This window comes from Egretta garzetta, unplaced genomic scaffold, assembly GCF_000687185.1.
Source record: "Egretta garzetta isolate BGI_Z169 unplaced genomic scaffold, ASM68718v1 scaffold797, whole genome shotgun sequence".
Taxonomy (NCBI): Eukaryota; Metazoa; Chordata; class Aves; order Pelecaniformes; family Ardeidae; genus Egretta; species Egretta garzetta.
In genome coordinates, this window is record NW_009260172.1 from 128,267 (window position 1) to 141,154 (window position 12,888).

Here is a 12,888-nt window from a genome sequence, read left to right on the forward strand (position 1 = left end):
CGGGTAATAACTATACAAGCAGAAACCACTCTGTTCTAGAATCTGTCCTTAATCGCACAAACTGATCACTAAAAAAAGAGAAAATTGTTCAAGTTAGCAATTTGGAAGCAGAAAAAAAACTGAGGCTGCATTTCTTTTTTTAATTTAACTTACTTTTGCACATGGTTTATTTATATGAAGTGCATTTCTTTGATCCTGAAAATATCTGTGAATTCAGGGAGTGATATTATCCAGGGAAAACATTTGAGAATAAACAAAACAATAATGTTTAATTATTCAAATGTTTTATTATAGCATTTCAAGGTGGCACAGCTTATGCATATTAGGTTCACAAAGGGACTTTTTAGGGGTTTATTCAACCCAAACCCAGCTAATTTAGGGTGTCCTTCTGAGGGCCTACTGCTTTCAGTAACATTGCCTAAAAAATGGAAAAGTTCGTTTCAACCTCAGTATAACAGTTGTGTTTTCTTCTCTGATCCCCTTGCATATGGGAGAAATACAAATGGGTTTGGGTTGACCCAAAACTTTTTCTACATGTTAGGTTTGATTTGGTGTCAGCACCAGAGACTACAATAACAATAAATCAATTGTTCACACAGCTGTAGAAAAACCTGCAATGAGACAGTGGCAAAAACTCACAAAACCAGACAAGAATGAAGAACATGCCACATTCAGTTTGTAAAAAAAAATACTGTTGGACTTCCCTGAATATCCTCCCCTATGTAGGCACAGAGAAAGAACAAAAAAAAAGAAATAAATCTACTTTTATGCTCCCATTTGTCCCATACTTTCCAGGAACAGTTTAAAGCTCCTGCAGGTCACACACTACTTCAAGATTACACAGTTTAGTGCTACTTAAAGCACAAACTGCCTTCCCTGCACAAAAAAAAATAAAAATGCAACATTCTTGTTTATCAGAGAACATAGCATAATAGCAAAAAAAAATGGCCTATATGTTCAAATATCAATCTCTTTGAGAGATTTCCACTGTTTTGGACATATCATGATTCACCTGTATCTTCATATCTTATTTCAAAGGACCTGCAATATTTTCTGCAGAATGGTACTGTTGCTCAGAGAGATCCAGCCACACAGGTGAAGCACTTCTTTGTGAGCTCCAATGAGTCCCATGTTCTTCTCCCATAGCAATCTCAACCCATGAGGTTTAGGAGAAGGCATTCCTCATGAGACTTTTCTCTTGCTCCACTGCAACTTCAGTGAACTCCCTAATCACATTACTTTCTCCCAGCTTCTCCTAAAGTAAATCAAGAGGCACCTATGCCACTCATTTTCCATCTTTCTTCAAACACTGCTCTTTTTTTCTCATTTTTCTTCTCTTTTCTCCACATGAAAATCTCCCTTCCCTTTCCTAAGTGACTCCCTGTCACACTTTACTTTCTAACAGTTCTCTCCACAGTCTTTCCTTTCAGCATCCTCAGATTTTACTCCACCTACTCCACCCCTCCTTCTGTGCAAACAGGAAAAGATGGCAGAAGAGGGGCCCTGGCAGGAGGCTGAGGTCTCTGTTATCTAGAAGCCATAGGTACACTTGCTTCACTGTTATTTTATCTAACAGAAAATAGAAAACCAACATATGCTGTAATATCTAGTCAAAACAATCTCAGATACTCCATTCTTCCTTTCACTGCTCCCCTGAAACACACAGAATTTAATGTTTCTTTTCTCCTCACATTAATACTGTTAGTTCTCTGCACTCTTAAAAAAAAGAAAAGAAAAATTTAAAAAAAAAGAAAAATCATTTTCTTTTGGAAAAGTGAATATGTTTTGGGGGCTGACTGTTGCATTCAGTGCTCCCCTCATATCTGTATACGTGTGTGCGACTGACAATATAGGTCATTTTCTCAATGCTTGCAAGAAAAGAGGGTTTGGCCCTTTCTCCTTTCCCTAGCAATTTGTTTTACTTCTTAGCCTTCAGATCAATCCTTTTCCTGAAGCTGGCAATACTGCTTGTACCAATGCCACCTGTCCTCCAGCTCCTGTCCATCAGTTCAGCATCTTTACCTGCTATGATTAGCACTGTCTTTACCATCACATCCTGTGTTGGGGTGACCATTTCCCTCTTTGTCCAAACCAGGACAGCTGGTGCAATGGGAGACAAACAAACAAAAAACCCCACCAAAACCAGATATTCAGTAAGATTCGAATCTTTAACTTATCTCCACACTCATACAATCCTAGCTGAGTAAGCTGACTGGCTGGGAAGTGGATCCAAGAGGTGTGGTGTCACTCTAGAAGTGGTCTTAATTATGATTTGCATGAAGAAATGGGTCAGGCAGCAAGTCAGTATTTTTCCCATCAGCAAACCCAATTCAGGGCTGTTTCTCTCATCAGTCAGGTTGCCTCCAGTCTAGCTTGTCAAAGCAAATTTTGCAGGCTGCTATGGAAGTCTGCCAGGAGACTTCAGAAATTCTTATTCCTATTATGCTGGGGTTTTTTTAATCTTCTTTTGAAGAAAAAAAAATACATTTTAAGGTTATCCCACCTTTAAATGACCGCTTATAAGCATGTGTCACTTATAAGCAGTAGTGACTCAGGGTGCCATTGCAGTGTAGTAGAATAATTTTCATTATGGTTAAGTTATTCTTGAACAATATTGCTAATCAGACAGGCCAAAACTCTAGCCTGCTTAAATCATCTCATCATAAGTTTTCCAAGTCTCAGAAACACATGTATGTGGTCTATGCAAAGACCTCAGTAACTGAAATATGGCTGCATCTTTTGATGTCTGGTTTTGCAGACTTCTCTTATAGAATGCTAGGAGATCCCTCTACTGTCCCCTGTAAGAGGCTAAATTCCCTCTAACGGACATTCTAGACTCTGCTCTCTATTTTTGCAGTGTAAGTCTGAAGTAACGCTGGTGAGGTTAGATTCCTGGCTTATGTTGGTAGGGTAGAGGAAATTTGGATTTCTGCCTGCAAAGCTTCTATTTCTCTGTATGCATGAGCAGTTTTGTTGTTAATATTGACTTCCCAAATAATAGAGAGTAAAATATTTTGGCGGTATCTGCTTGCCAAATATGCCCTGACAAGGACAATAAGGACAGTGAAGCCAGATACACTTACAAGAATATCAGAAAGTGCACTGATAGGAAACATCACATAGCATTGGAATACAAATAATAATATTTCAGACTTAGTTGCCTCCCTATCATGACTGCAAATTTTGGAAACAAACCACATAAAGCAATACCTGGCTGGAAAAATCAAATCCATCTAAAATACTCAGCTTAAGCCTTGAACAGTGAGATTTAAATATTGATGGAAATAAACAATCTTGGAGACTACACCATCGCTCCCAACTACTACAACCAAACCATAGTATGATTTATATGATATGCTTCTGTCTAGTTCAAGAGTAAGATCCCTGTGCTTACTATTTGGAATAATTATCTGACACAAGACTAGAAAGCATTAACAAAAAGCAGGCCCCTGTCATGCCTCAGATGTTTTGACAGCTTGAAAAAGTCAATTCACATTCCCTTCAAGAGATGCTCAGACAAATCAGAAGTATATTTTTATTAAAAACCCAACTCTGCTATCTTCCTCATGCTGATAGTCCCCAACATGACGAAAGGTCTTAGAACTGTGACCTGTATCTCCATTTCAACATCTATTGGGCCTACATTTGTCAAAGCACATTTTTACCTTGATTTCCTCCAGCTCCCACAGCCCCTCCCTGCCATTCCCAGGGACACACAGTCTGTCAACTGAGTCAGATAACTGGATCATTTGCTGATGATTTGATATATTCAAATGTACCACTGATTTCTTACAGGGCTACCAGTTGTCTTTGTTGCTGAACATTAAATAAAATACTTAACGACATCACTTAACACTTGCATTAGAATCACAGACATCTGCACGTAAATGCTTTTTTCTTTCTCCTCAAAACAGGAAGTAGATATTTATACAGTGAAGACTGAAGAATTGGCATTTACTTCTGCATTCTGCCTCCAAATTCAGCGTAATGATTACATTCATGCCTTGGTCACCTATTTTAATATCGAATTTACAAAGTGCCACAAGAAGATGGGATTTTCTACAGGTATCCTGTATTTCTTTTAATTTCATTTCTATTGCTATCAGTATATCAGTGCTAATTGTCAGATGGTACATGGAGGTTTACTGTACCACCAGGTTTGAATTTCAGTGATAAAAATTATTGTCACTTTGGTGAGCAGGATGGGGAAAGGACAACTGCTTGTAGGAATTCTGCAAAAACAGAGGCAGGATTTCACAATGGCTACCAAGCTTAGAGCTCAGTGAGGATTATCACCCAGGAGTTCATGCCCATCACCAGTTATATCCTGTGTCAAGTTTCTCAGATTAGACAGGCATTAGAAGTTAGCTTAGTGAGAGAGAGCAGCTCTTCATCCTAGTTTCACCCAAATCCAAAACTCAACAAAATCTCTTGCTTGTCTCAGAGTCTAGAACAAAACCATTGGTTTTTTCCCAAGATATAACAACACATATACTGCTTATGTAAATTGGCTCTAACAACCCAAATGTGAAATTCTAACTTACCTTGATGAGCAGATATTTAAAGCAGTATCTCCATTCCTGTAAGTCACCATTTACCAGAGTGAATAAACCTGCCAGTGTTGCACAAAATGTAAAAACCTCGTGACTTCTTTAATGACAAAACCAACAAATTACAGTTGGTGCTGGTTGCAGATAGCATCATTACACAAACAGGTGAAAATGGGACCTGATGTAAGTTAAATATGATTAGAAATGGGTTTTTTCTCCTGTCACAGGAGCTCTCAACCCTTTAAATGAGATTCAAAGCTCAAAGTACTCTGTTAAAATACTTATTTATATTTTATTCTAGAAGTATAACCATCTGGGTGATGTTATTTGGTATCTCATATTCTTTATGTTTTTCAGTAACCATGTTTCCCTGGTCATTCTATAAATGTGTTACATTATAGTGTTTTCCACACCAAGAATAGGCATCACAAAATGTAGCTAGGGAGACACGAATATTCTGTGAGGCACTGCCATGGTATTCTGAAGTGCTAATATTTCTGAGTTTGTGCTGAACAAAATTACCTAAGGTGGAAAACACTTTAGGTTTTAGGCATTTGTCTTTATACACAGAAGGCTGATTTTTTCATGAGAAGGCAGGTCGTTAACCTTTTTTAAAAGGTAATATAGTCAAAACTCCAGTTTTCAGTACAAAATAGCTTTGAATGAAGAGCTTATTTACTATGTTCTGACGTTAACTGAAACCTACCTTAGTAAAGGAGGTCTAGTTATATTGCCAGAACTACATCATTGAGAATGTGGCTTCATCTGCAAAGTAATAATAGAATGTGTTTCTGGTTTATGTGTGCATATGAACATACATGTTTTAAGAAACATCCATTGAATAGATTAGGATATTTGATCATAATGTTTTCCCGTCAAATGTGTCCCATCAGCAAATCCAGCCCTCAAACCCAGCCATTCTTTGCTTGACTCTTAAACATCCCCAATGAATAGGCATCACAAGTGGCAAGGACAAGGACCCCTTATGTTATGCAAGGAGTTGCTTGTCTGCAGAGTAGACATAGACTTGCTCCAGTATCAGTATAGCAAAAAGTGGCTCTTCTTGCCTCTTGGGTGTATGGAATAAAGAGGGCCTATTCAGGCACTCACTTAGACAGGAACTGTTTTACAAGATCACCACAGGTGGGCTTAGATTCCCTGAGCACATAGGAAGTGAGAACTTAAGGAGAAAGGTATTAGGGAGAAGAGGCTACATTTGGACAAAAGCCTCAGGCAGATTATCAAGTTTGGCATGGTGTTTTTCTTATGAAGAGGTTTTTGCAGACCCACCTCAACTAGCAAATGTATGGACACGGTATTTTGTGCCTACCTGTCATAAAAAAGAGGGGAAAGGAGTCACAATCACCAATATTTCTGAACCTCTATCAAGAACGGGGTTCATCAGCAATGCCTGAAAGCCTATCTTCTCTAAACTATCTGTAGCTCCCACAAGCTGCTACTTCAGAGGTTCTGAATGCTTAGTCATCTGCTTGCATTCTAGGATCCTTTCAGCTTTGATGACTTGTCCTTTCCTATAATTCTTTCTGCAACTAGATGTCTTAGCTGCTGGTGGCTCAGCCTCCTTGGAGCGGCTTCCTATGTCTCCAAATTCTGTCTCCTGTCACTCAGCAAGTGCTTTGTTTCTCCTATTGAATGCTTTTCTTTGCTTTACTGCCAGTTCTCTGAAACTCTTACTTCAGTAACTAACTTCTCCAGCAGGCTGTATGGTTCACCAAATAAAAAAGGTTGGATATCATTGCATGCAAATGAGGAAGAGCTGCTAGCCAGATATGCATGCATGCCAGAAGACCTGCATGCCAGATATCCATCAAATTCTTAAGATTTTCAAATCCATGCTCAAGTTGTTTACATGTTTTTGACAAGGGCTTCTTCTAAAACCAAAGTTCACTCTGTCCTTCTCCGATGCAAATGAGGCTACAGCCATATCACCAATTATAGCAGATCTAGGGACTACTCTGAAGCCTTGGGGAAGCAATTGGTTGTGACTCCTCTGTACAGTACTTGGTCCAGGGTTTCCTCTGGGTCCCATGTGGTGCCCCTCTAATTGCACTAAGAGAAGTACTATTTATGTGGAGGGGCTAATCGTTATTCCAAGTATCTAAAATAATGGGAGAGGTGTCTTGCAGCTCTTGGAGAAGTAGGTCTTTTATACTATGAAACTGATAGTACATGACCTGTCATGAGGACCACAGAATCTTAAACAAGTCCATAGGACCAGACAGGAGGCATCCAAGGATGTTGAACGTGCTGGTAAATGTCACTGCGAGGCTACCCTGTAACATCTTTAAAAGGTCATGGTGATGGGGGAAGCTTCTTGATGATTAGAAAAAGGCAGCTATAACACCCATCTTCAAGCTGTACAGTAAGCAGAATCCATGGAACTATAGGCCAGTCAACCTCACCTCAGTTCCTGCAAAGGTTATGACACCAATCTGCCTGGAAACTATTTCTAGCTATGTGAAGGACAAGAAGATGATTGAGAACAGATAACATGGATTTACCAAAGCCAATTAAACCTGACCAACCTGATTGCCTTCTAGACAACTAGCTGTCTAGATGAGGGAGGATCAGTGGCTGTTGTATACCTTGACTTTAGCAAGACCTTTTATACAACGTTGCATAGCATCCTTACAGCTCTATTGGTGAGATACAGACTGGAAAAGTGAACAATAGCATGGATGAAAAATTGGCTGAAAATGTGTCAGTCAGCAAAGTCAAACCAGAGGCCAGATATTAGTAGCATCCCACAGGTGACCAACAGTGAGGTCAGTATTGTTCCACATCTTTAGTAACAACCTGGATGATGGAATAGAGTGCACTCTTAGCAAATTTGTTGGTGATCCCAAATTGGGAGGAGCACAGACTGGACAGAAAGACCTGCTACTTAGAGAGAACTACACAGGTTCAAAACGGGCTGATGAGAATCTTATAAATTTCAGCAATGCCAAATGCAAAGTTCTGAGCTGGGACCAAAAAACTCCATGCTATTGCTTGGGCCAGCTGGATAGAAAACAGCTCTGTTGGAAAAGACTTTTGGATTCTGGTGAGCAACAGACTGAACATGAGTCAGAAGTATGCCTTTGCAGCAAATCTGGCCAGTCATCCGGATCTGTATTAGCATGAGTGTAGACAGAAGGTTGAGGGAATTGGTTCTCTGCCTCTATTCAGCACATCATTGTAAGGTAGGTGCGGAACAAGTTACTCCATAAAAAGGTCATTTGGCCTTCTGTAACTGAAGGAATAGATACCACTGCCTAGAAGACTGGTCTGGATTCTCAGCTAGTGTCTGTTGGCAAAGCTCTACTGAATTCAACAAAATATCCAAGTTTGTAGGACACGAGGAAGTGCACTTCATAGATATGACATTTTTTTAATTATGAAGATTATGAAGTGTGTGATTTGGAGTGGACTTGAAGACCTGTACCTACATTCCACCCACACACCCTGTTGGTGGAGCACAAGTTTCCAGATATGTCAGGCTTTTCTAAGAAAGATAGTTCTGCATAAGGGCATGTGCACATGTACATGTGTGTGTACAAGTTAGCAGTTACCATTTGAAACATAAGTTCAGTTTAGTTTTGGTCTAATGTTTTTAGTTAGAAATTTTACAGAGGCATGTCCAAATGGAAAACAGATTCTGGATCTGAACTCCTGCAAGAAGATGTCTCCATTTAGCAATTGAGATTAACAGTCATTGAAACTGTCTACACACATAGCCAGAAATTATCTTTTCTTTTGGAAGATACTGATTTGCCAACACAATTTCTCACAAAAGTTTTTTTATATCAGTCTTCTGATTCTAGAATTTTGGAAAAAAAGAACTGTTAAAAATTCCTGTCCTGACAGTTTTAAAAAAAGGCTTATTTCCCCAGTCACAAACAATTTCTAAAGTCAAACATTTTTTTGAAACGTTGTTGAAATGAAATGAGATCATTGTTTTATTAAATAGTGTTAAGATATTATTAGCATGATTCAATACAGTGGGCCCATGTCTGCATCAAAAAAAATTATTGTGGAGACAAATGGAAGAAAAATAAATTTATCAGAGGCTTTTTTTCCAGGTCAGGAAGTCTCTGAACTTGTACAGCTATTCTTAGGTTCCTAGATGCTCTTAACTACAGAATGCTAGGAACAAGAAGTAACCAATGCAAGTTCATTAGGTACTTCTCAAAGATTTGAATTTAAATCAGAAATAAAACAAATAAGTTAAATAAAACCCTGAGGTCATCAAAGCAATTCTGCTAAGCAAGACTAGAAATTAATTTAGACCAGTATCCATGTCCAGAAAATTGCCCATAGCATATGCCTTTAAAATGTCCACAACCAGGTCAAGGTGCAAATGGCCTTTCCCCAGCTGTATCCTCCTGGAAACTGTAAAATCTGCTGTTCCAGAATCATGAGTCAAAAGTTTAATCTGTGCCATTGTGATTAATAGTTTTTTTGATGAACCTTTCGTGCTTTTGTGTAATTACTTTTTGAACTAATTTAGACTTCTGACTTTCAAAGCACTTAGTGGTAACGATTTCTCAAATTTGAATGTGTGTGGGTTGAAAGTAAAGCATCAAAAAGTGTCTATCATGCCTAGTAACCACCTTTGTGGAATCCTTGATGGGTGTGATTCACATCTGACATATTCCAGTAAAAATCAGACGACAACCCACTGACAGTCAATAGAATTGTGGTGTTGTAAAGCATGTTTGCTAACATAGTATATAAGTTAAAGCATTCTGTGAGAAGAAAGGCTTTTTTCAATTGTTCCCAAGTCTTAGTTTTATTTTTAAGACAAAGATGAAATTTCTATAAATAATACCCATGTATATTTTTTAGCACCTGATGCTCCCTATACTCACTGGAAGCAAACTGTCTTCTACTTAGAGGACTATTTAACTGTGAGACGAGGAGAAGAAATCTATGGGACTATATCCATGAAACCAAATGCAAAAAATGTGGTGAGTCAGCTGATTCTAATTCCAACTCTATTGATCACAAACTGTAATCAACAGTAAATAAAATACATATAAGTAAAACAGTGCAAAAGGCTCTAAATCCATGTCTATTAGTAAGAGCTCTAGTCACAGCTTTGCCAAAGCTGGTGACAGCAATAATAATGCAGTACTAATGCCTGCAAACAAGCTAGTGTGGGAAGGAAGAAATGATTCAAGTAGATTGCCAAGTCAGCTGCCCTCTGCAATCAGCTTGGCTCACATTTTGCAACACAAGTAGGCAAGGGTCTCTTCATACTGTCACTAAAATCAGTGGTAAGATCCCTTCTGGCAACACAGGATGATCAAAAGTACTTCAGTTTCACATCTAGAACCAGATTTCCCACTCAGTGCCCAAGAATTCTCCTTTAGGAAACCAAATAACGGATTTCAGCTAAACATCTGTATGAACTCATTGATCAAATGTACTTGAACTCACTAATCAAGTGATATAGTTGTTTAAAAATTTTGGCTTTCCACAGAAAATACAGATGCTTTAAAATTAAAGCTAAAGCATGATGGATATCCCACTATCATGACTGGTGAAAACTTCCTAAATTTTTCTGCTATGGGCTGAATCCCTCATCAAGTATGTCAGTTATTCAGTGCTTCTTTTAACTTATAAGGAGACTATGAGACATGGTCTGATGGACAACCCATGCCTGTATAGAAGAGCAAGACATGAGAACTATGGCTTCTGGGAGAAACAGCAGCACCATTTTATGCTAAAAACCTTGAGCAGAATCTTTTAATTTTTTTTATTACAACATACAGCCATTAAAATAACCTGGTTATAATTCGTCCATGCAGTTGTTGGAATTGTTGAAATATTGCGTTTGTTGACTGCAGAAAATCTTAACATTTCATTGCCTTCCTTTTTTTTCATTACTTTTCCTTTTTTGTACCAAATAGAAATTGGTTATGTTTTTTGTAGTAGTGTTGATGCAGGGGAAGAAATAAACACAAAGTAAACTTGGCATTAAAACAAACACATTCACTCCTGAAGCTACTGCTTGCAGTGAAAGTAGAGGAAAACAGTCTGTTTCCCACCTTTATGTTGTCATTGGTGTAATCGAACATTTTCTTTTGGGTTAAACATAGCCATTTTCTTTTGAGGGAAAAATGAAGAAAATATTTCAAATTTGTTTGCACAGCCATAAGCACCTGAATGCAGATTTAGGTGATAAAATTAATGTGTTCTTGATAGTTGTCATAAGACACAGAGACCATCTTGGTTCAAAAGGATTTTTTAGTGCTTTGTTCTTCTGAAACATGAAGCCTTTCAAAAGCTTGTAGAGACAAATTAGTTTTCTAGGGCTATGTAGTGCCTCTTTCCAAAAAACATGTCATGATGAGATAAAGAACAACTGAGGGCTTCTCTACAATGGGAAGTTCACTAGATCTACTCTGGATAACTCCCAGTGTGAAAGCCCTTTATCCTATATTAACACCATCTCAATGGGGGATACGCTTTAAAAATGGTTATAGAACATGTATATTCTATGTGCACAACATTTCAGAAGCTTCCTAGTTGTAACTAGTACACTAAATCAGCCTTAAGAAGAATACACAAATATGCTCTAGACATAGATTGTATGGTGAATGCTGTTACACATCCTGCTTTTTCAGTGTTAGCAACATTTAAAACCAAAAGAAGTTAGAAACCACTGTAGGTATCTCTTGAATCTACAGGTCTTTTCAAACTGAGCACTGATAACTGAATTCATACACTAAACTTATGATCCCACTTACATGTTGCATTTAAATCTTTTTACAGCGTGACCTGGATTTCACAGTAGACTTGGATTTTAAAGGACAGCTATGTGAAATGTCAGTATCTAATGACTACAAAATGCGCTAGCAAGAAACCTTTCAGAGAGATGAAAAGGAGAATTTTATCAAGTCCTGAACTGCTGAACTTCAAGCTAGGAACAACTGTTCACAAGATTATTATATTAAATACTAGAATGTTTACTCTGATGGAAAGTGGTAACCTGATCCTTCTTGCAGATAGTACAGGGGGCTGGAATCCCACTGTGAATGTACAGTATACAGAACTGCAGCTTTTTTCAAACATATAGGAAAAATCAGCAACAGTCTTGAGTGTTGTGGTTAACTTTAGGATGGCAGAAGATGCATATACAAATTGTACTACTTACGTGAATTTCTGGTTCTTCCAAGCTTTGCATGTTAAAGGTGATTAGGGCAGTTTTCTCACTATGAAAGACCTCTACAGCACATTACTGTGATAGTATTCCTGGACTTCAATATAAACGAATATATATAGTACATGAGAAAAAAAAAAGTCATTTCATAATAGGAATTTGTTTTGTGATTATTTAATTCTCATTATGCAGTTATGGAAAAATAATGATGTTACTTCTGGCTCTACTGTAGGCAGTGATACATTCCACTGTCCAAGGTTATAGCTTTGGTAAATATTCCATGCAAACTGCATATAAGAGTGGGGCATTTACAGAAAGTTCAACAACTATCTTTATGAATGTCCTCTGGAAAATGCAGACCTTTAGTTTTAAATTTCACCTTCACAATTGGATGTCTGTCAGAGCTTTAAAAAACATTATCTTTTTATCCTTGAAAATATTCTGTGGTGGGTTTTTATAGCTGGATTTTGCATGAGACCTTCTGAAATCAGACACCTAGTATTTAAATGTGATGAATGCAAAGTCTCTGAAATGGTGGGTAATTCATGTTTCTTGGCCATGCTGTATTTGCAAGATTCAAAAAAAATAGGAATTAGTGTTTCATTTTGGTGATGTTTTAGGTAACTTTTAAATTGCAAATACTATTCTCAAGTGATCAAGTGATTTGCAGGAACAAGCTTATGTCTAAAAAATGTCTGTGGTTTCTGATATTACTAAGATGTCTGTAGCTTCCCCATTCCCTTACACTCCTTGTTTTTCTTACGCTATCTCCTGCTTATAGTTAAAATATTAACGGCTTATAATTCTTCATGCATATGTATAAAATCTTTTTACTGTATGAATGTTGACCATTTAATCACATGTAATTTGTCAAAAGCTGCATCATCAGTCCTATCTAGTCATTTTCTAGTCTGTCTGGTGTTAGGCACTAAATCATATTCTATCATGTATTGGATGAGATGACTAGTTTTTTGCCTAAAAATCTTTTTAATCACCTGCAAATAAAGCATACTTGAAGATTTATTTTGCTAGTATTTGTCAACTTTTCGCTTTTTAGAAACCTATTTCTATTGGTTTTCCTTCACAAAAATTGTACAGTGCCTCCATTTTCTTATCTAAAGATTATGGCCTAGGGGTTGTATCATATGTGTCTATGTAGAATGAAATTAA

The 12,888-nt window shown here is 37.6% G+C and overlaps 1 protein-coding gene across 1 annotated transcript in view; it reads left to right on the plus strand.

Moving 5' to 3' along the window:
• PRMT8 (protein arginine methyltransferase 8) overlaps positions 1-11,414 on the plus strand; it is an 81,618-nt gene extending 70,204 nt beyond the window's left edge. The window contains exons 8-10 of the mRNA XM_035897137.1: positions 3,915-4,065; positions 9,399-9,520; positions 11,331-11,414. Of these exons, the coding sequence (XP_035753030.1) occupies positions 3,915-4,065; positions 9,399-9,520; positions 11,331-11,414 (357 nt within the window). The remainder of the gene's footprint in view (positions 1-3,914; positions 4,066-9,398; positions 9,521-11,330) is intronic.
• Positions 11,415-12,888: the final 1,474 nt, after the last annotated feature.